The following is a 21,836-nucleotide window of genomic DNA, read 5'->3' as shown; positions in this document are numbered from 1 at the left end:
ATTCTGGTAAACCCACACTGCACTCCCTCCAAAACCAATATATCCTCCCTAAAGTGTGGGCCCAGAACTGCTCACAGTACTCCAGGTGTGGGCCCAGAACTGCTCACAGTGCTCCAGGTGTGGGGCCCAGAACTGCTCACAGTGCTCCAGGTGATGGGCCCAGAACTGCTCACAGTACTCCAGGTGTGGGGCCCAGAACTGCTCACAGTGCTCCAGGTGTGGGCCCAGAACTGCTCACAGTGCTCCAGGTGTGGGCCCAGAACTGCTCACAGTGCTCCAGGTGTGGGCCCAGAACTGCTCACAGTGCTCCAGGTGTGGGCCCAGAACGGCTCACAGTGCTCCAGGTGTGGGGCCCAGAACTGCTCACAGTGCTCCAGGTGTGGGCCCAGAACTGCTCACAGTGCTCCAGGTGTGGGCCCAGAACTGCTCACAGTGCTCCAGGTGTGGGGCCCACAACTGCTCACAGTGCTCCAGGTGTGGGGCCCAGAACGGCTCACAGTGCTCCAGGTGTGGGGCCTAGAACTGCTCACAGTGCTCCAGGTGTGGGGCCTAGAACTGCTCACAGTGCTCCAGGTGTTGGCCCAGAACTGCTCACAGTGCTCCAGGTGTGGGACTCACCAGTGCTCCAGGTGTGGGGCCTAGAACTGCTCACAGTGCTCCAGGTGTGGGGCCTAGAACTGCTCACAGTGTTCCAGGTGTGGGGCCCAGAACTGCTCACAGTGTTCCAGGTGTGGGGCCCAGAACTGCTCACAGTGCTCCAGGTGTGGGGCCTAGAACTGCTCACAGTGCTCCAGGTGTGGGGCCTAGAACTGCTCACAGTGTTCCAGGTGTGGGGCCTAGAACTGCTCACAGTGTTCCAGGTGTGGGGCCCAGAACTGCTCACAGTGCTCCAGGTGTGGGGCCTAGAACTGCTCACAGTGTTCCAGGTGTGGGGCCCAGAACTGCTCACAGTGTTCCAGGTGTGGGGCCTAGAACTGCTCACAGTGCTCCAGGTGCGGGCCCAGAACTGCTCACAGTGCTCCAGGTGTGGGGCCCAGAACTGCTCACAGTGCTCCAGGTGCGGGCCCATAACTGCTCACAGTGTTCCAGGTGTGGGGCCTAGAACTGCTCACAGTGCTCCAGGTGTGGGGCCTAGAACGGCTCACAGTGCTCCAGAGCTGGGCCCAGAACTGCTCACAGTGCTCCAGGTGTGGGGCCTAGAACTGCTCACAGTGCTCCAGGTGTGGGGCCTACAACTGCTCCCAGTGCTCCAGGTGTGGGGCCCAGAACTGCTCACAGTGCTCCGTGTGTTTCCCAGAACTGCTCACAGTGCTCCAGGTGTGGGGCCCAGAACTGCTCACAGTGCTCCAGGTGTGGGGCCTAGAACTGCTCACAGTGCTCCAGGTGTGTTTCCCAGAACTGCTCACAGTGCTCCAGGTGTGGGGCCTAGAACTGCTCACAGTGCTCCAGGTGATGGGCCCGGAACTGCTCACAGTGCTCCAGGTGTGGGCCCAGAACTGCTCACAGTGCTCCAGGTGTGGGGCCTACAACTGCTCACAGTGCTCCAGGTGTGGGCCCAGAACTGCTCACAGTGCTCCAGGTGTGGGCCCAGAACGGCTCACAGTGCTCCAGGTGTGGGGCCTAGAACTGCTCACAGTGCTCCAGGTGTGGGCCCAGAACGGCTCACAGTGCTCCAGGTGTGGGGCCTAGAACTGCTCACAGTGCTCCAGGTGTGGGCCCAGAACTGCTCACAGTGCTCCAGGTGTGGGGCCTAGAACGGCTCACAGTGCTCCAGGTGTGGGGCCCAGAACTGCTCACAGTGCTCCAGGTGTGGGGCCCAGAACTGCTCACAGTGCTCCAGGTGTGGGCCCAGAACTGCTCACAGTGCTCCAGGTGTGGGGCCTAGAACTGCTCCCAGTGCTCCAGGTGTGGGGCCTACAACTGCTCCCAGTGCTCCAGGTGTGGGGCCTAGAACTGCTCACAGTGCTCCAGGTGTGGGGCCTAGAACTGCTCCCAGTGCTCCAGGTGTGGGCCCAGAACTGCTCACAGTGCTCCAGGTGTAGGCCCAGAACTGCTCACAGTGCTCCAGGTGTGGGCCCAGAACTGCTCACAGTGCTCCAGGTGTGGGCCCAGAACTGCTCACAGTGCTCCAGGTGTAGGCCCAGAACTGCTCACAGTGCTCCAGGTGTGGGGCCTAGAACCTCTCACAGTGCTCCAGGTGTGGGGCCCAGAACTGCTCACAGTGCTCCAGGTGTGGGCCTAGAACTGCTCACAGTGCTCCAGGTGTGGGCCCAGAACTGCTCACAGTGCTCCAGGTGTGGGGCCTAGAACTGCTCCCAGTGCTCCAGGTGTGGGGCCCAGAACTGCTCCCAGTGCTCCAGGTGTGGGGCCTAGAACGGCTCACAGTGCTCCAGGTGTGGGGCCCAGAACTGCTCACAGTGCTCCAGGTGTGGGGCCCAGAACTGCTCACAGTGCTCCAGGTGTGGGGCCTAGAACTGCTCACAGTGCTCCAGGTGTGGGCCCAGAACTGCTCACAGTGCTCCAGGTGTGGGGCCTAGAACTGCTCCCAGTGCTCCAGGTGTGGAGCCTACAACTGCTCCCAGTGCTCCAGGTGTGGGGCCTAGAACTGCTCACAGTGCTCCAGGTGTGGGGCCTATAACTGCTCCCAGTGCTCCAGGTGTGGGGCCTATAACTGCTCACAGTGCTCCAGGTGTGGGGCCTAGAACTGCTCACAGTGCTCCAGGTGTGGGGCCTAGAACTGCTCACAGTGCTCCAGGTGTGGGCCCAGAACTGCTCACAATGCTCCAGGTGCGGGCCCAGAACTGCTCACAGTGCTCCAGGTGTGGGGCCTAGAACTGCTCACAGTGCTCCAGGTGCGGGGCCTAGAACTGCTCACAGTGCTCCAGGTGTGGGCCCAGAACTGCTCACAGTGCTCCAGGTGTGGGCCCAGAACTGCTCACAATGCTCCAGGTGCGGGCCCAGAACTGCTCACAGTGCTCCAGGTGTGGTGCCTAGAACTGCTCACAGTGCTCCAGGTGTGGGGCCTAGAACTGCTCACAGTGCTCCAGGTGTGGGGCCCAGAACTGCTCACAGTGCTCCAGGTGTGGGGCCCAGAACTGCTCACAGTGCTCCAGGTGTGGGGCCCAGAACTGCTCACAGTGTTCCAGGTGTGGGGCCTAGAACTGCTCACAGTGCTCCAGGTGTGGGGCCCAGAACTGCTCACAGTGTTCCAGGTGTGGGGCCTAGAACTGCTCACAGTGCTCCAGGTGTGGGCCCAGAACTGCTCAGTGTTCCAGGTGTGGGGCCCAGAACTGCTCACAGTGCTCCAGGTGCGGGCCGAGAACAGCTCACAGTGCTCCAGGCGTGGGGCCCAGAACTGCTCACAGTGCTCCAGGTGTGGGGCCTAGAACTGCTCACAGTGCTCCAGGTGCGGGCCCAGAACTGCTCACAGTGCTCCAGGTGTTGGGCCTAGAACTGCTCACAGTGCTCCAGGTGTGGGGCTCACAACTGCTCACAGTGCTCCAGGTGTGGGCCCAGAACTGCTCACAGTGCTCCAGGTGTGGGGCCCAGAACTGCTCACAGTGTTCCAGGTGTGGGGCCTAGAACTGCTCACAGTGCTCCAGATGTGGGCCCAGAACTGCTCACAGTGCTCCAGGTGTGGGCTCACAGTGCTCCAGGTGTGGGGCTCACAGTGCTCCAGGTGTGGGGCCCAGAACTACACAGTGTTCCAGGTGTGGGCCCAGAACTGCTCACAGTGCTACAGGTGTGGGCCCAGAACTGCTCACAGTGCTCCAGGTGTGGGGCCTAGAACGGCTCACAGTGCTCCAGGTGTGGGGCCCAGAACTGCTCACAGTGCTCCAGGTGTGGGGCCTAGAACTGCTCACAGTGCTCCAGGTGTGGGGCCTATAACTGCTCCCAGTGCTCCAGGTGTGGGGCCTAGAACTGCTCACAGTGCTCCAGGTGTGGGGCCTACAACTGCTCACAGTGCTCCAGGTGTGGGGCCTACAACTGCTCACAGTGCTCCAGGTGTGGGCCCAGAACTGCTCACAGTGCTCCAGGTGTAGGCCCAGAACTGCTCACAGTGCTCCAGGTGTGGGGCCTAGAACCTCTCACAGTGCTCCAGGTGTGGGGCCCAGAACTGCTCACAGTGCTCCAGGTGTGGGCCTAGAACTGCTCACAGTGCTCCAGGTGTGGGCCCAGAACTGCTCACAGTGCTCCAGGTGTGGGGCCTAGAACTGCTCCCAGTGCTCCAGGTGTGGGGCCCAGAACTGCTCCCAGTGCTCCAGGTGTGGGGCCTAGAACGGCTCACAGTGCTCCAGGTGTGGGGCCCAGAACTGCTCACAGTGCTCCAGGTGTGGGGCCCAGAACTGCTCACAGTGCTCCAGGTGTGGGGCCTAGAACTGCTCCCAGTGCTCCAGGTGTGGGCCCAGAACTGCTCACAGTGCTCCAGGTGTGGGGCCTAGAACTGCTCCCAGTGCTCCAGGTGTGGGGCCTACAACTGCTCCCAGTGCTCCAGGTGTGGGGCCTAGAACTGCTCACAGTGCTCCAGGTGTGGGGCCTATAACTGCTCCCAGTGCTCCAGGTGTGGGGCCTAGAACTGCTCACAGTGCTCCAGGTGTGGGGCCTAGAACTACTCACAGTGCTCCAGGTGTGGGGCCCAGAACTGCTCACAGTGCTCCAGGTGTGGGGCCCAGAACTGCTCACTGTGCTCCAGGTGTGGGGCCTAGAACTGCTCACAGTGCTCCAGGTGTGGGACCTAGAACTGCTCACAGTGCTCCAGGTGTGGGGCCCAGAACTGCTCACAGTGTTCCAGGTGTGGGGCCTAGAACTGCTCACAGTGCTCCAGGTGTGGGCCCAGAACTGCTCAGTGTTCCAGGTGTGGGGCCTAGAACTGCTCACAGTGCTCCAGGTGCGGACCCAGAACTGCTCACAGTGTTCCAGGTGTGGGGCCTAGAACGGCTCACAGTGCTCCAGGTGTGGGGCCGAGAACAGCTCACAGTGCTCCAGGCGTGGGGCCCAGAACTGCTCACAGTGCTCCAGGTGTGGGGCCTAGAACTGCTCACAGTGCTCCAGGTGCGGGCCCAGAACTGCTCACAGTGCTCCAGGTGTTGGGCCTAGAACTGCTCACAGTGCTCCAGGTGTGGGGCTCACAACTGCTCACAGTGTTCCAGGTGTGGGCCCAGAACTGCTCACAGTGCTCCAGGTGTGGGCCCAGAACTGCTCACAGTGCTCCAGGTGTGGGGCCCAGAACTGCTCACAGTGTTCCAGGTGTGGGGCCTAGAACAGCTCACAGTGCTCCAGATGTGGGCCCAGAACTGCTCACAGTGCTCCAGGTGTGGGGCCCAGAACTGCTCACAGTGTTCCAGGTGTGGGGCCTAGAACTGCTCACAGTGCTCCAGATGTGGGCCCAGAACTGCTCACAGTGCTCCAGGTGTGGGCCCAGAACTGCTCACAGTGCTCCAGGTGTGGGCCCAGAACTGCTCACAGTGCTCCAGGTGTGGGCTCACAGTGCTCCAGGTGTGGGGCTCACAGTGCTCCAGGTGTGGGGCCCAGAACTACACAGTGTTCCAGGTGTGGGGCCTAGAACTGCTCACAGTGCTCCAGGTGTGGGCCCAGAACTGCTCACAGTGCTCCAGGTGTGGGGCCTAGAACTGCTCCCAGTGCTCCAGGTTGGGGCCTACAACTGCTCCCAGTGCTCCAGGTGTGGGGCCTAGAACTGCTCACAGTGCTCCAGGTGCGGGCCCAGAACTGCTCACAGTGCTCCAGGTGTTGGGCCTAGAACTGCTCACAGTGCTCCAGGTGTGGGGCTCACAACTGCTCACAGTGTTCCAGGTGTGGGCCCAGAACTGCTCACAGTGCTCCAGGTGTGGGCCCATAACTGCTCACAGTGCTCCAGGTGTGGGGCCCAGAACTGCTCACAGTGTTCCAGGTGTGGGGCCTAGAACTGCTCACAGTGCTCCAGATGTGGGCCCAGAACTGCTCACAGTGCTCCAGGTGTGGGGCCCAGAACTGCTCACAGTGTTCCCGGTGTGGGGCCTAGAACTGCTCACAGTGCTCCAGATGTGGGCCCAGAACTGCTCACAGTGCTCCAGGTGTGGGCCCAGAACTGCTCACAGTGCTCCAGGTGTGGGCCCAGAACTGCTCACAGTGCTCCAGGTGTGGGCTCACAGTGCTCCAGGTGTGGGGCTCACAGTGCTCCAGGTGTGGGGCCCAGAACTACACAGTGTTCCAGGTGTGGGGCCTAGAACGGCTCACACTGCTCCAGGTGTGGGCCCAGAACTGCTCACAGTGCTCCAGGTGTGGGGCCCAGAACTGCTCACAGTGCTCCAGGTGTGGGCCCAGAACTGCTCACAGTGCTCCAGGTGTGGTGCCTAGAACTGCTCACAGTGCTCCAGGTGTGGGGCCTAGAACTACTCACAGTGCTCCAGGTGTGGGCCCAGAACTGCTCACAGTGCTCCAGGTGTGGGGCCTAGAACTACTCACAGTGCTCCAGGTGTGGGGCCCAGAACTGCTCACAGTGTTCCAGGTGTGGGGCCTAGAACTGCTCACAGTGCTCCAGGTGTGGGGCCTAGAACTGCTCACAGTGCTCCAGGTGTGGGCCTAGAACGGCTCACAGTGCTCCAGGTGTGGGCCTAGAACTGCTCACAGTGCTCCAGGTGTGGTCTAACCAGGGCTTTGTACAGCTGCAGTATAACCTCTACCCCCTGTATTCTAGTCCTAGAGATATAAAGGCCAGCATCCCATTAGCCTTTGTGAGTATTTTCTGTACCTGTTTATGACATTTTAATGATCTGTGCCCGATCCCCCAAGTCTCTCTGGACCTCCAGGTTTTAGCTTGTTAGAAACTACCTGTTCGATCCTTTTTAGGTCCAAAGTGGATGACCTCACGTGTTCCTACATTGAGATCCATTTGCCACAGTTTGGCCCAGGCCCTGAATCGGTCGATATCTCGGTGTAATTTGATGCCTGTAATGCCGCAAAGCTTTGTGTCATCACAAAATTTGGATCCATGACGTCCTACACCATCATCCAAGTCATTAATAAATACTGTCAATAGTTGGGGCCCCAGCACAGATCCCTGCGGGACAGCACTAGACACATCCTGACAACTGTAGTACCTGCCCATTATCATAGAATCAGACATTTACAGAACGGAGGGAGGCCATTCGGCCCATCATGTCCGCGCCGGCCGACCAAGAGCTACCCAGCCTAATCCCACTTTCCAGCTCTGGGTCCGTAGCCCTGCGGGTTACAGCACTTCAGGTGTACATCCAGGTACTGTTTACCACCCTTTCAGGCAGAGAATTCCAGACCCCCACCACCCTCTGGGTGAAAACATTTCCCCTCAAATCCCCTCTAAACCTCCCCCCAATTACTTTAAATTTATGTCCCCTGGTTGTTGATCCCTCTGCCAAGGGAAACAGGTCCTTCCCATCCACTCTATCCAGGCCCCTCATCATTTTATACACCTCAATCAGGTCTCCCCTCAGCCTCCTCTGTTCCAAGAAAAACAACCCCAGCCTCTCCAATCTTTCCTCATAGCTTAGATTCTCCAGTCTCGGCAACATCCTGGTAAACCTCCTCTGTACCCTCTCCAATGCAATCACATCCTTCCTGTAATGTGGTGACCAGAACTGCACGCAGTACTCCAGCTGTGGCCTAACCAGTCTTTTACAAGTATCCCGTATGCCTTCTTAATCACCTTCTCCACCTGGCCTGCTACCTTCAGGGATCTGTGGGCCTGCACTCCCAGGTCCCTCTGTTCCTCTACACTGCTCAGTGTCCTTCGAAGGAGTGCAGCAGAGAGTCACCAGAACGTTACCAGTGCTCCAAGGGTGGATGAGGAGATTACATAAAGTAGGCTTGTTTTTCCTGGAATATCACAGGTTAATGGGCGATTTGATTGCGGTTTCGAGAACATTGAAAAGAATGAATCGGGTGGATGGAGAGAGACGTTCTCTGCTGGTGGGGTGTCTGGGACAAGGGGACAGAACCTTCAAATCCGAGCCAGGCCGTTCAGGAGAGAAGTTCGGCAACAGGTCTTCACACAAAGGATGGTGGGAGTGAAATCTCGCCCACAGAAAGCAGCAGGTACTGGGGCTCAATTGAAAATGTTAAGTCTAAGATCGATATTTTTGCTAGCCAAGGGTATTAAGGAATATGGAGCCAAGTTGGGTGCGTGGAGTCACGATACAGATCAGCCCTGGTCTCAGGTGAATGGCGGAACAGGCTCGAGGGGCTGAATGGCCTCCTCCTGTTGCTATGTTAACCTATCATGGACTCTACCCTCCCATTTAATCTCCCGAGGGAAGGTTGTGTTTAAACATTCCTGGATCCCACAGGGAATCGATGTAACTGAGGAACACTCAACCATCGCCATGTGTGCTTCCCCCAGGTGTCCATCTCACTGCTGAGTTCTGAAGCCAGTCTCTGATTGGTTACCTGCAGTGGTTGTGCTGATGTTGTACTGTGGCGATATAAACATGAACGCAGTCTTCGCAGTAACCTAGGAGACAGAACATCAATTGGAAATAAGTCCAGAATTAGTGGCAACAAAATCACTGACCGGTGGGAACCGGCACTGACCACACGGGGATCACACCGACCCCACGGGAACCGCACTGACCCCTCGCAGACCGCACTGACCCCTCGCAGACCCCACTGACCCATCCCAGACCCCACTGACCCATCCCAGACCCCACTGACCCCTCACAGACCGACCCCTCGCAGACCGGACTGACCCCTCGCAGACCCCACGGGTACCGCACTGACCCCTCGCAGACCCCACTGACCCCTCGCAGACCCCTCGCAGACCGCACTGACCCCTCGCAGACCCCTCGCAGACCGCACTGACCCCTCGCAGACCGCACTGACCCCTCGCAGACCCCACTGACCCCTCGCAGACCCCACTGACCCCTCGCAGACCCCACTGACCCATCCCAGACCCCACTGACCCCTCGCAGACCGACCCCTCGCAGAACGGACTGACCCCTCGCAGACCCCACTGACCACTCGCAGACCCCACTGACCCCTCGCAGACCGCACTGACCCCTCGCAGACCGCACTGACCCCTCGCAGACCCAACTGACCCCTCGCAGACCGCACTGACCCCTCGCAGACCCCACTGACCCCTCGCAGACCGCACTGACCCCTCGCAGACCGACCCCTCGCAGACCGCACTGACCCCTCGCAGACCCCACTGACCCCTCGCAGACCGACCCCTCGCAGACCGCACTGACCCCTCGCAGACCCCACTGACCCCTCGCAGACCCAACTGACCCCTCGCAGACCGCACTGACCCCTCGCAGACCTCACTGACCCCTTGCAGACCCCACTGACCCCTCGCAGACCGACCCCTTGCAGACCCCACTGACCCCTCGCAGACCTCACTGACCCCTTGCAGACCGCACTGACCCCTCGCAGACCGCTCCGACCCCTCGCAGTCCGACCCCTCGCAGACTTCACTGACCCCTCGCAGAGCGCACTGACCCCTCGCAGACCCCACTGACCCCTCGCAGACCGCACTGACCCCTCGCAGACCCCACTGACCCCTCGCAGACCCCACTGACCCCTCGCAGACCGCTCCGACCCCTCGCAGACCGCTCCGACCCCTCGCAGACCCCACTGACCCCTCGCAGACCGCTCCGACCCCTCGCAGACCGCACTGACCCCTCGCAGACCCAACTGACCCCTCGCAGACTGCACTGACCCCTCGCAGACCGCTCCCACCCCTCGCAGACCCCACTGACCCCTCGCAGACCGCACTGAACCCCTCGCAGACTGACCCCTCGCAGACCTCACTGACCCCTCGCAAATCCCACTGACCCCTCGCAAACCCCACTGACCCCTCCCAGACCGCACTGACGCCTCGCAGACCCCACTGACCCCTCGCAGACCGACTCCTCGCAGACCGCACTGACCCCTCGCAGACCCCACTGACCCCTCGCAGACCGACCCCTCGCAGACCCCACTGACCCCTCGCAGACCCCACTGACCCCTCACAGACCGCACTGACCCCTCGCAGACCGACTCCTCGCAGACCACACTGACCCCTCGCAGACCCCACTGACCCCTCGCAGACCCCACTGACCCCTCGCAGACCCCACTGACCCCTTGCAGACCGACCCCTCGCAGAACCCACTGACCCCTCGCACACCCCACTGACCCCTCGCAGACCGCTCCGACCCCTCGCAAACCACACTGACCCCTCGCAGACCGACCCCTCGCAGACCCCACTGACCCCTCGCAGACCGCACTGACCCCTCGCAGACCGACCCGACCCCTCGCAGATCCCGCGGGAACCGCACTGACCCCTCGCAGACTGCTCCGACCCCTCGCAGACCGCACTGACCCCTCACAGACCCCACTGACCCCTCACAGACCTCACTGACCCCTCGCAGACCGCACCGACCCCTCGCAGACCCCACTGACCCCTCGCAGACCCCACTGACCCCTCGCAGACCGCACTGACCCCTCGCAGACCGACCCCTTGCAGACCCCACTGACCCCTCGCAGACCGGACTGACCCCTCACAGACCCCACTGACCCCTCACAGACCCCACTGACCCCTCACAGACCCCACTGACCCCTCGCAGACCCCACTGACCCCTCGCAGACCCCACTGACCCCTCGCAGACCCCACTGACCCCTCGCAGACCGCACTGACCCCTCGCAGACCGACCCCTCGCAGACCCCACTGACCCCTCGCAGACCCCACTGACCCCTCGCAGACCCCACTGACACCTCGCAGACCCCACTGACCCCTCGCAGACCCCACTGACCCCTCGCAGACCCCACTGACCCCTCGCAGACCGACCCCTCACAGACCCCACTGACCCCTCGCAGACCCCACTGACCCCTCGCAGACCCCACTGACCCCTCGCAGACCGACCCCTCGCAGACCCCACTGACCCCTCGCAGACCCCACTGACCCCTCGCAGACCCCACTGACCCCTCGCAGACCCCACTGACCCCTCGCAGACCCCACTGACCCCTCGCAGACCCCACTGACCCCTCGCAGTCCCCACTGACCCCTCACAGACCCTACTGACCCCTCACAGACCCCACTGACCCCTCACAGACCCCACTGACCCCTTGCAGACCGACCCCTTGCAGACCCCACTGACCCCTCGCAGACCCCACTCAGACCCCTCACAGACCGACCCCTCGCAGACCCCACTGACCTCTCGCAGACCCCACTGACCCCTCGCAGACCCCACTGACCCCTCGCAGACCCTACTGACCCCTCACAGACCCCACTGACCCCTCGCAGACCGACCCCTCACAGACCCCAGTGACCCCTCGCAGACCCCACTGACCCCTCGCAGACCCCACTGACCCCTCGCAGACCCCACTGACCCCTCACAGACCCCACTGACCCCTCGCAGACCCCACTGACACCTCGTAGACCGACCCCTCGCAGACCCCACTGACCCCTCGCAGACCCCACTGACCCCTCGCAGACCCCACTGACCCCTCGCAGACCCCACTGACACCTCGCAAACCGACCCCTCGCAGACCCCACTGACCCCTCGCAGACCCCACTGACCCCTCGCAGACCCCACTGACACCACGCAGACCGACCCCTCGCAGACCCCACTGACCCCTCGCAGACCCCACTGACCCCTCGCAGGAACCACACACCATATACACATCTACCGCATGGCACTCTTCAACTCTCTCTTTTACTTCAGCAAAGAACTTGATCAATTTAATCAAACACTATTTGCCATTAACAAATCATTGATAATTTTCCAAGTGCCCATTACTTTTGTCGCAGATAATTGTCTCTAACGGGTTCTCCACACTGACGTTAGGCTGATAGGGATGTGCAAAGAGATACATTTAGGTGGGATGAATGAGGCGCTATATAACCTAAAGGGTACAATGTTAAAGGGGGGTGCAGGAACAGAGGGACAGGGAATGTTTTATTAAGAGAGACATGGAGTACGAAAGAATTTATACTAAACCTGTCTAAAACACTGGTTACACATGAGCTAGAGTATTGTGTCTAATTCTTTCACCACATTTTAGAAAGGATCTCAAGGCCTTCAAGAAGGTGCAGAGGAGATTTACGAGAATGGTTCCAGGGATGAGGGACTTCAGTTGTTGGAAAGATTGAATAAGCTGGGGTTGTTCTTAGAGCAGAGAAGGTCAAGAGGAGATTTGATAGAGGTAGTCAAAATCATGAAGGGGTTTTGATTGAGTAAATCAGAGAATTATAGAAATTTACAGCACGGAAGGAGGCCATTCGGCCCATCGAGTCCGTGCCGACCGACCAAGAGCTACCCAGCCCAATCCCACTTTCCAGCTCTCGGTCCGTAGCCCTGTAGGTTACGGCACTTCAAGTGTACATCCAAGCCTATCAAATCTTGCCTCATCGCTAAAATTCTCCAGTCTAGGCAAGTCTTGAAAACCTCCTCTGTACCCTCTCCAGTGCAATCACATCCATCCTGTAATGTGGTGATCAGAACTGCACGCAGTACTCTAGCTGTGGCCTAACCAATGTTTTATACAGTTCAAGCATCACCTCCCTGCTCTTGTATTCTATGCCTCGGCTAATAAAGGTAAGTATTCCGCATTCCTTCTTAACCACCTTATCCACCTGGCCTGCTACCTTCAGGGATCTGTGGACCTGCACTCCCAGGTCCCTCTGTTCCTCTACACTTCTCAGTGTCCTACCATTTAATGTGTATTCCCTCACCTTGTTAAGCCCTCCCCAAATGCATTACCTCACACTTCTCTGGATTAAATGACCAGTAGACTGACATCTTCCTGCAGTCTACAGCTTTCTTCTTCCTTATCAACCACACAGCTAATTTTAGCATCATCTGCAAACTTCTTAATCATACCCCAACATTCAAGTCTAGATCATTGATATATACCACAAAAAGCAAGGGACCCAGTACTGAGCCCTGTGGAACCCCACTAGAAACATCCTTCCAGTCACAAAAACACGCATCACCCATTACCCTTTGCTTCCTGCCTCTGAGACAATTTTGGATCCAACTTGTCACTTTGCCCTGGATCCCATGGACTTTTACTTTCATGACCAGTCTGCCATGTGGGACCTTATCAAAAGCTTTGCTAAAATCCATATACACTACATCATACACACTGCCCTCATCGACCCTCCTGGTTACCTCCTCGAAAAATTCAATCAGGTTCGTCAGACACGACCTTCCCTTAACAAATCCGTGCTGACTGTCCTTGATTAATCCATGTCTTTCTAAATTAAGATTTATCCTGTCCCTCAGAATTTTTCCAATAATTTTCCCACCACTGAGGTTAGGCTGACTGGCCTGTAATTACTTGGTCTATCCCTTTCTCCCTTTTTAAACAAAGGTACAACATTAGCTGTCCTCCAGTCCTCTGGCACCACACCTGTAGCCAGAGAGGATTGGAAAATGCTGGTCAGAGCCTCTGCTATTTCCTGTTTTGCTTCTCTTAACAGCCTGGGATACATTTCATCCGGGCCTGGGGACTTATCCACTTTGAAAGTTGCTAAACCCCTTAATACTTCCTCTCTCACTATGTTTATTTCATCTAATATTTCACACTCCTCCTCCCCGATAGCAGTGTCTGCATCGCCCCTCTCTTTTGTGAAAACAGACGCAAAGTATTCATTAAGAATCATACCCACGTCTTCCGCCTCTGTACACAGATTACCCTCATTGTCTTTAATAGGCCCCACTCTTTCTCTAGTTATCCTCTTGCTCTTAACATATTTATAAACCATCTTTGGGTTTTCCTTGATTTTACTTGCCAAGAATTTTTCATGCTCTCTCTTTACTTTCCTAATTTCCTTTTTAAATTGCACCCCTGGGCTCTCTATACTCCGAGAGTTTCTGCAGTATTGGGCCCTCGGTATCTGTCATAAACCTCCCTTTTTATCTTTATCCTACCCTGTATGTCCCCCGACATCCAGGGGGCCCTAGATTTGTTAGTCCCACCCTTTTTCTTTAGGGAACACACTTGCTCTGAACCCTCAGGACCTCCCCCTTGAATACCTCCCACTGCTCCGATACCGATTTACCTTCAAGTAGCCGTTTCCAGTCCACTTTAGCTAAATCACCTCTCAGCTGAGTAAAATTGGCCTTTCCCAGGTCTATCTTTGTCCTTTTCCATACCTACCCGAAATCTAACTGAATTATGATCACTAGTACCTAAATGCTCTCCCACTGATACCCCTTCCACCTGCCCAGCTTCATTCCCTAAAACTAAGTCCAGAACCGCCCCCTCCCATGTTGGGCTTGCTACGTACTGGCTAAAAAAGTTCCTGAATGTATTTTAGGAATTCTGCACCCTTTATACCTTTCATTAAATTCTATCCCAGTTAATATTCGGGTAGTTGAAATCCCCCACTATTACTCCCTATAGCTCCTGCACTTCGCATCAATCTGCCTACATATTTGCTCTTCTATCTCCCGCTGACTGTTTGGAGGTCTATAGTACACTCCCAGCAATGTGATCGCCCCTTTTTTGTTCTTCAATTCAACCCATATGGCCTCGTTTGATGACCCCTCTAACATATCATCCCTCCTCACCGCTGTAATAGTTTCTTTAAATCAATACTTCCACCCCTCTGCTGTTTACCCCCTCTCTATCCCATCTGAAAAATCCTGTAACCAGGAATGTTGAGCTGCCATACCTGCCCCTCTTTCAGCCGTGTCTCAGTAATAGCTATAATATCATCCTCCCGAGTGTCTGTCTGTGTCTCAGCTCATCGGCCTCATTCCCTGGACTCCTCGCATTGAACAATATACCATTTAGCACTGACAAATTCCCTTGTGGTTTATTTTCTAGCCTTTGTTTGCTCTGCCTTCCCAATTCACTTTCTAATTTTCTGCTTTCCATACAGAGAAATGGTTTCCAGTGGCCTACGGGTCGGTTACCAGAGGACACAGATTTAAGGTAATTGACGAGAATCTTTACTAACACAGCGAGTTGCTGTGATCAGGAGAGCATTGCAGAAATGGTGGTGAAGCAGGTTCAAAAATAAGATTCAAAGGGAATTGGATAAATATTTGAAAAGAGGAGAGAGAGCCGGGAGTAGGATTAATCTATCAACAAGCGGGCACAGGCACGATGGCCTCCTCCTGTTCCATCATTCTGTGAAGTAGCACAGAAAGCCAGCAGCATCAAACCAGCAGGAACCAAGCGATGGGAGGAGCAGTGATAGACACTGGGCCCAGAGACAGGGGAGTCGCTCAGCTCAACTCATCTCAACTCCTGCCCGAGTCTCCAATCCGCTGCCTCTCCTGCTCCCTCCCTCCCTCCCTCAGCCTCTCTCCCCGCTCTCGCACTCTCTTCCCCCCCCACTCTCCCTCCCTCCCTCCCTCGCACTCTCTTCCCCCCCCTCCCTCAGCCTCTCTCCCCGCTCTCGCACTCTCCCTCCCTCCCTCAGCCTCTCTCCCCACTCTCGCACTCTCTTCCCCCCCCACTCTCCCTCCCTCCCTCGCACACTCTCCCTCCCTCCCTCGCACTCTCTTCCCCCCCCTCCCTCAGCCTCTCTCCCCGCTCTCGCACTCTCTTCCCCCCACACTCTCCCTCCCTCCCTCGCACTCTCTTCCCTCCCTCCCTCAGCCTCTCTCTCTCCCCGCTCTCCCTCCCTCCCTCAGCCTCTCTCCCTCCCTCCCTCAGCCTCTCTCTCTCCCCCCCTCAGCCTCTCTCTCCACACTCTCCCTCCCTCCCTCAGCCTCTCTCTCTCCCCACTCTCGCACTCTCTTCCCCCCCCACTCTCCCTCCCTCCCTCGCACACTCTCCCTCCCTCCCTCGCACTCTCTTCCCTCCCTCCCTCAGCCTCTCTCTCCCCGCTCTCGCACTCTCTTCCCCCCCCACTCTCCCTCCCTCCCTCGCACTCTTCCCCCCCTCCCTCAGCCTCTCTCCCCGCTCTCGCACTCTCTTCCCCCCACACACTCTCCCTCCCTCCCTCGCACTCTCTTCCCTCCCTCCCTCACACTCTCTTCCCTCCCTCCCTCACACTCTCTTCCCCCCACACACTCTCCCTCCCTCCCTCGCACTCTCTTCCCCCCCACACTCTCTCTTCCCTTCCTCCCTCCCTCAGCCTCTCTCCCCGCTCTCGCACTCTCTTCCCCCCCACACTCTCCCTCCCCTCCCTCAGCCTCTCTCTCCCCGCTCTTGCACTCTCTTTCCCCCCCCCCCACACTCTCCCTCCCTCAGCCTCTCTCTCTCCCCGCTCACACTCTCCCTCCCTCCCTCAGCCTCTCTCTCTCCCCGCTCTCCCTCCCTCCCTCCCTCAGCCTCACTCTCTCCCCGCTCTCACACTCTCCCTCCCTCAGCCTCTCTCTCTCCCCGCTCTCCCTCCCTCCCTCAGCCTCTCTCTCTCCCCCCCTCAGCCTCTCTCTCCACGCTCTCCCTCCCTCCCTCAGCCTCACTCTCTCCCCGCTCTCACACTCTCCCTCCCTCAGCCTCTCTCTCTCCCCGCTCTCCCTCCCTCCCTCAGCCTCTCTCTCTCCCCCCCTCAGCCTCTCTCTCCACGCTCTCCCTCCCTCCCTCAGCCTCTCTCTCTCCCCGCTCTCACACTCTCCCTCCCTCCCTCAGCCTCTCTCTCTCCCCGCTCTCCCTCCCTCCCTCCCTCAGCCTCACTCTCTCCCCGCTCTCACACTCTCCCTCCCTCAGCCTCTCTCTCTCCCCGCTCTCCCTCCCTCCCTCAGCCTCTCTCTCTCCCCCCCTCAGCCTCTCTCTCTCCCCGCTCTCCCTCCCTCCCTCCCTCAGCCTCACTCTCTCCCCGCTCTCACACTCTCCCTCCCTCAGCCTCTCTCTCTCCACGCTCTCCCTCCCTCCCTCAGCCTCTCTCTCTCCACGCTCTCCCTCCCTCCCTCAGCCTCTCTCTCTCCCCGCTCTCGCACTCTCTTCCCCCCACACACTCTCTCTTCCCTCCCTCCCTCAGCCTCACTCTCTCCCCGCTCTCACACTCTCCCTCCCTCAGCCTCTCTCTCCCCGCTCTTGCACTCTCTTCCCCCCCCACACTCTCCCTCCCTCAGCCTCTCTCTCTCCCCGCTCACACTCTCCCTCCCTCCCTCAGCCTCTCTCTCTCCCCGCTCTCCCTCCCTCCCTCAGCCTCACTCTCTCCCCGCTCTCACACTCTCCCTCCCTCAGCCTCTCTCTCTCCCCGCTCTCCCTCCCTCCCTCAGCCTCTCTCTCTCCCCCCCTCAGCCTCTCTCTCCACGCTCTCCCTCCCTCCCTCAGCCTCTCTCTCTCCCCGCTCTCACACTCTCCCTCCCTCCCTCAGCCTCTCTCTCTCCCCGCTCTCGCACTCTCTTCCCCCCACACACTCTCTCTTCCCTCCCTCCCTCAGCCTCTCTCTCTCCCCGCTCTCACACTCTCTCTCTCCCCCCGCTCTCACACTCTCCCTGCTCTCACACTCTCCCTCCCTCCCTCAGCCTCTCTCTCTCCCCGCTCTCGCACTCTCTTCCCCCCACACACTCTCTCTTCCCTCCCTCCCTCAGCCTCTCTCTCTCCCCGCTCTCACACTCTCTCTCTCCCCCCGCTCTCACACTCTCCCTCCCTCCCTCAGCCTCTCTCTCTTCCCGCTCTCACACTCCCGCCCAGACTCTCCTCCAGAAATCATTTGACAAGGTGCCACATAAGAAGTTACTGCACAAGATAAAAGTTCACGGGATTGGGGGTAATATATTAGCATGGATAGAGGATTGGCTAACGAACAGAAAACAGAGAGTCGGGATAAATGGGTCAATTTCCGGTTAGCAAACAGTGACTAGTGGGGTGCCGCAGGGATCAGTGCTGGGTCCTCAACTATTTACAATCTATATTAATGACTTGGATGAAGGGACCGAGTGTAATGTAGCCAAGTTTGCTGATGATACAAAGATGGTTGGGAAAGTAAATTGTGAGGAGGACACAAAAAATCTGCAAAGGTACATAGACAGGCTAAGTGAGTGGGCAAACATTTGGCAGATGGAGTATAATGTGGAAAAATGTGAGGTTATCCACTTTGGCAGAAATAATAGAAAAGCAAATTATAATTTAAATGGAGAAACATTACAAAGTGCTGCAGTACAGAGGAACACAAACAGTTAGTATTCAGGTACAGCAAGTGATCAGGAAGGTAAATGGAATGTTGGCCTTTATTACAAGGGGGATAGAGTATAAAAGCAGAGAAGTCCTGCTGCAATTGTACAGGGTATTGGTGAGGCCACACCTGGAGTACTGCGTACAGTTTTGGTCTCTGTATTTACGAAAGGATATACTTGCATTGGAGGCTGTTCAGAGAAGGTTCACTCGGTTGATTCCTGAGATGAGGGGGTTGACTTATGAGGAAAGGTTGAGGAGGTTGGGCCTCTACTCATTGGAATTCAGAAGAATGAGAGGTGATCTTATCGAAATGTATGAGATTATGAGGGGGCTCGACAAGGTGGATGCAGAGAGGATGTTTCCACTGATGGGGGAGACGAGAACTAGGGGGCATGGTCTTAGAATAAGGGGCCGCCCATTTAAAACAGAGATGAGGAGAAATTTCTTCTCTCGGAAGGTTGTAAATCTGTGGAATTCTCTGCCCCAGAGAGCTGTGGAGGCTGGGTCATTGAATATATTTAAGGCGAAGATAGACAGATAAGGGAGTAAAGGGTTATGGGGAGCGGGGAGCGGGGAGCGGGCAGGGAAGTGGAGCCGAGTCCATGATCGGATCAGCCATGATCGTATTAAATGGCGGTGCAGGCTCAAGGGGCCGTATGGCCAACTCCTGATCCTATTTCTTATGTTCTTATTCACTCACCCCGCACACACTCTCTCTCCCCCTCATCTCTCCCCCTCCCACGCTCCCCCTCCTCTCTCTCCCCCCCCACGCTCCCCCTCCTCTCTCCCCCCTTCTCTCCCTCCCCCCCCCCCCAACGCTCCCCCTCCTCTCTTCCCCCCCCACGCTCCCCTCCTCTCCCCCCCCAACGCTCCCCCTCCTCTCCGCCCCCCCCCACGCTCCCCCTCCTCTCCCCCCCCACGCTCCCCCTCTTCCCCCCCCACGCTCCCCATCCTCCCCCCCCACGCTCCCCATCCTCCCCCCCCACGCTCCCCATCCTCTCTCCCAACACCATGCTCCCCCTCCTCTCCCCCCCCACGCTCCCCATCCTCTCTCCCAACCCCACGCTCCCCCCCTCTCCCCCTCTCCCTCCCACCCCCCATGGTACCCCGCTCACCCCCCCTCCTCCCCCTCCCCACCACCTCGTCCTCTCCACCCACTCCCAGCCCCAACCCTCTCCCACACTCTCCCCGTCCCCTCTCTTTCTCCCCCCAATTCTCTCTCTCTCTCCCTCACAACCCCCCACTCTCCCTCACACACACTCTCTCTCTCTCTCTCTCTCTCTTCACCCCCCCACTCTCCCTCTCTCCCCCACACTCTCCCCTCTCTCCCCCCCACACTCCCCCCACTCTCCCCTCTCTCCCCCACACTCTCCCCTCTCTCCCCCACACTCTCCCTCACACCCCCCACTCTCCCTCACACACACTCTCTCTCTCTCACTCTCCCTCTCTCCCCACACTCTCCCTCTCTCCCCCACACTCTCCCTCTCTCCCCCACACTCTCCCTCTCTCCCCCACACTCTCCCTCTCTCCCCCACACTCTCCCTCTCTCCCCCACACTCTCCCTCTCCCTCTCTCCCCCACACTCTCCCTCTCCCTCTCTCCCCCACACTCTCCCTCACACCCCCCACTCTCCCTCTCTCTCCCCCCCACTCTCCCTCTCTCTCCCCCCCACACTCTCCCTCTCTCTCCCCCACACTCTCCCTCTCTCTCCCCCACACTCTCCCTCTCTCTCCCCCACACTCTCCCTCTCTCTCCCCCACACTCTCCCTCTCTCTCCCCCACACTCTCCCTCTCTCTCCCCCACACTCTCCCTCTCTCTCCCCCACACTCTCCCTCTCTCTCCCCCACACTCTCCCTCTCTCTCCCCCACACTCTCCCTCTCTCTCCCCCACACTCTCCCTCTCTCCCCCACACTCTCCCTCTCTCCCCCACACTCTCCCTCTCTCCCCCACACTCTCCCTCTCTCCCCCCCACACTCTCCCTCTCTCCCCCACACTCTCCCTCTCTCCCCCACACTCTCCCTCTCTCCCCCACACTCTCCCTCTCTCCCCCACACTCTCCCTCTCTCCCCCACACTCTCCCTCTCTCCCCCACACTCTCCCTCTCCCTCTCTCCCCCACACTCTCCCTCTCCCTCTCTCCCCCACACTCTCCCTCTCTCCCCCACACCCCTTCTCCCTCACACCCCCCACTCTCCCTCTCTCCCCACCACTCTCCCTCTCTCCCCACCACTCTCCCTCTCCCTCTCTCTCCCTCACACCCCCCACTCTCCCTCTCTCCCCCACTCTCCCTCTCTCCCCCACACTCTCCCTCACACCCCCCACTCTCCCTCACACCCCCCACTCTCCCTCACACCCCCCACACTCTCCCTCTCTCCCCCACACTCTCCCTCTCTCCCCCACACTCTCCCTCTCTCCCCCACACTCTCCCTCTCTCCCCCACACTCTCCCTCTCCCTCTCTCCCCCACACTCTCCCTCACACCCCCCACTCTCCCTCTCTCCCCCACACTCTCCCTCTCTCCCCCACACTCTCCCTCTCCCTCTCCCTCTCTCCCCCACACTCTCCCTCACACCCCCCACTCTCCCTCTCTCCCCCACACTCTCCCTCTCTCCCCCACACTCTCCCTCTCCCTCTCCCTCTCTCCCCCACACTCTCCCTCACACCCCCCACTCTCCCTCTCTCCCCCACACTCTCCCTCTCTCCCCCACACTCTCCCTCTCCCTCTCTCCCCCACACTCTCCCTCACACCCCCCACTCTCCCTCTCTCCCCCACACTCTCCCTCTCTCGGAGACGTGGCAGGATCTGGGTGACGGACCCGCTCTGGTTCCTGCTCCTGTTCTGACAGTTCACGGTTTGGCTGCAGCCGCCGGCTCTCTGGCGCCCCATCGCGGGCCGGGGCGGGGGGAGGGGGGAGGAGGGTCTGAGGGACCCAGACAGGGAGACCCGGCCCCGGCCCCGGCCCCGGCCCCGAGCCCAGCCCCAGCCCCCAGCCCCAGCCCCCGGCCGGCCCCACAAACTGGCGCAAACTTGATCAAACTTTCAAAAGTTGCTGTAACTTCTCCAAACTTTCTCAAAGTCTCCAAACTTTCTGAAACTGGCCCCAAACTTTGTGAAAGTTGCGGGAAGCCGGGGTCTGACCTCGAACATGAGCCCGATCAGCACCAGGACCACCAGGCACGACACGATGTCGGCGTGGTTCTGGATCACGAACTCCTGGCTCAGGAACGGGTAACTTTTGCTCCGTTTTCTGAAGGGAGCCATCGCCGGGCAAACTCTGCACACAGTGCGCAGGCGCACAACCAGCCCTGCAGGGCCAAGCATTTAAAAGGGCAACGCGGCCGCGAGCGGCATTGTGTGGGTCCCACCAAATAATCCGGCAATCCCCCCCTCCCCGCCGACACACTGTGATAGACTATCAGCACATCACTAACACGCACACTGCACAAGATGGCTTGGAAAGCAGTGACAGGATCGGTCCAAGTCAGCATGGATTTATGAAAGGGAAATCATTCTTGACAAATCTGGAATTTTTTGAGGATGTAACTAGCAGAGTGGACAAGGGAGAACCAGTGGATATGGTGTATTTGGACTTTCAAAAGGCTTTTGACAAGGTCCCACACAAGAGATTGGTGTGCAAAATTAAAGCACATGGTATTGGGGGTAATGTACTGACGTGGATAGAGAACTGGTTGGCAGACAGGAAGCAGAGAGTCGGGATAAACGGGTCCATTTCAGAATGGGAGGCAGTGACTAGTGGAGTGCCGCAGGGCTCAGTGCTGGGACCCCAGCTATTTACAAT

General features: G+C 58.5%; 1 protein-coding gene across 1 annotated transcript in view; it reads right to left on the bottom strand.

The window, feature by feature from the left end:
- LOC139244111 (translocating chain-associated membrane protein 2-like) overlaps positions 1-21,304 on the bottom strand; it is a 31,327-nt gene extending 10,023 nt beyond the window's left edge. Inside the window, exons 1-3 of the mRNA XM_070870983.1 lie at positions 21,176-21,304; positions 8,422-8,485; positions 6,829-6,945 (exon numbers count right to left, since the gene is read on the bottom strand). Of these exons, the coding sequence (XP_070727084.1) occupies positions 6,829-6,945; positions 8,422-8,485; positions 21,176-21,298 (304 nt within the window). The 5' untranslated portion in view covers positions 21,299-21,304. The remainder of the gene's footprint in view (positions 1-6,828; positions 6,946-8,421; positions 8,486-21,175) is intronic.
- Positions 21,305-21,836: the final 532 nt, after the last annotated feature.

The sequence above is a fragment of the Pristiophorus japonicus genome, unplaced genomic scaffold, assembly GCF_044704955.1.
Source record: "Pristiophorus japonicus isolate sPriJap1 unplaced genomic scaffold, sPriJap1.hap1 HAP1_SCAFFOLD_204, whole genome shotgun sequence".
NCBI classification, from domain to species: domain Eukaryota; kingdom Metazoa; phylum Chordata; class Chondrichthyes; family Pristiophoridae; genus Pristiophorus; species Pristiophorus japonicus.
This window is presented reverse-complemented; position numbering and strand designations above follow the sequence as displayed.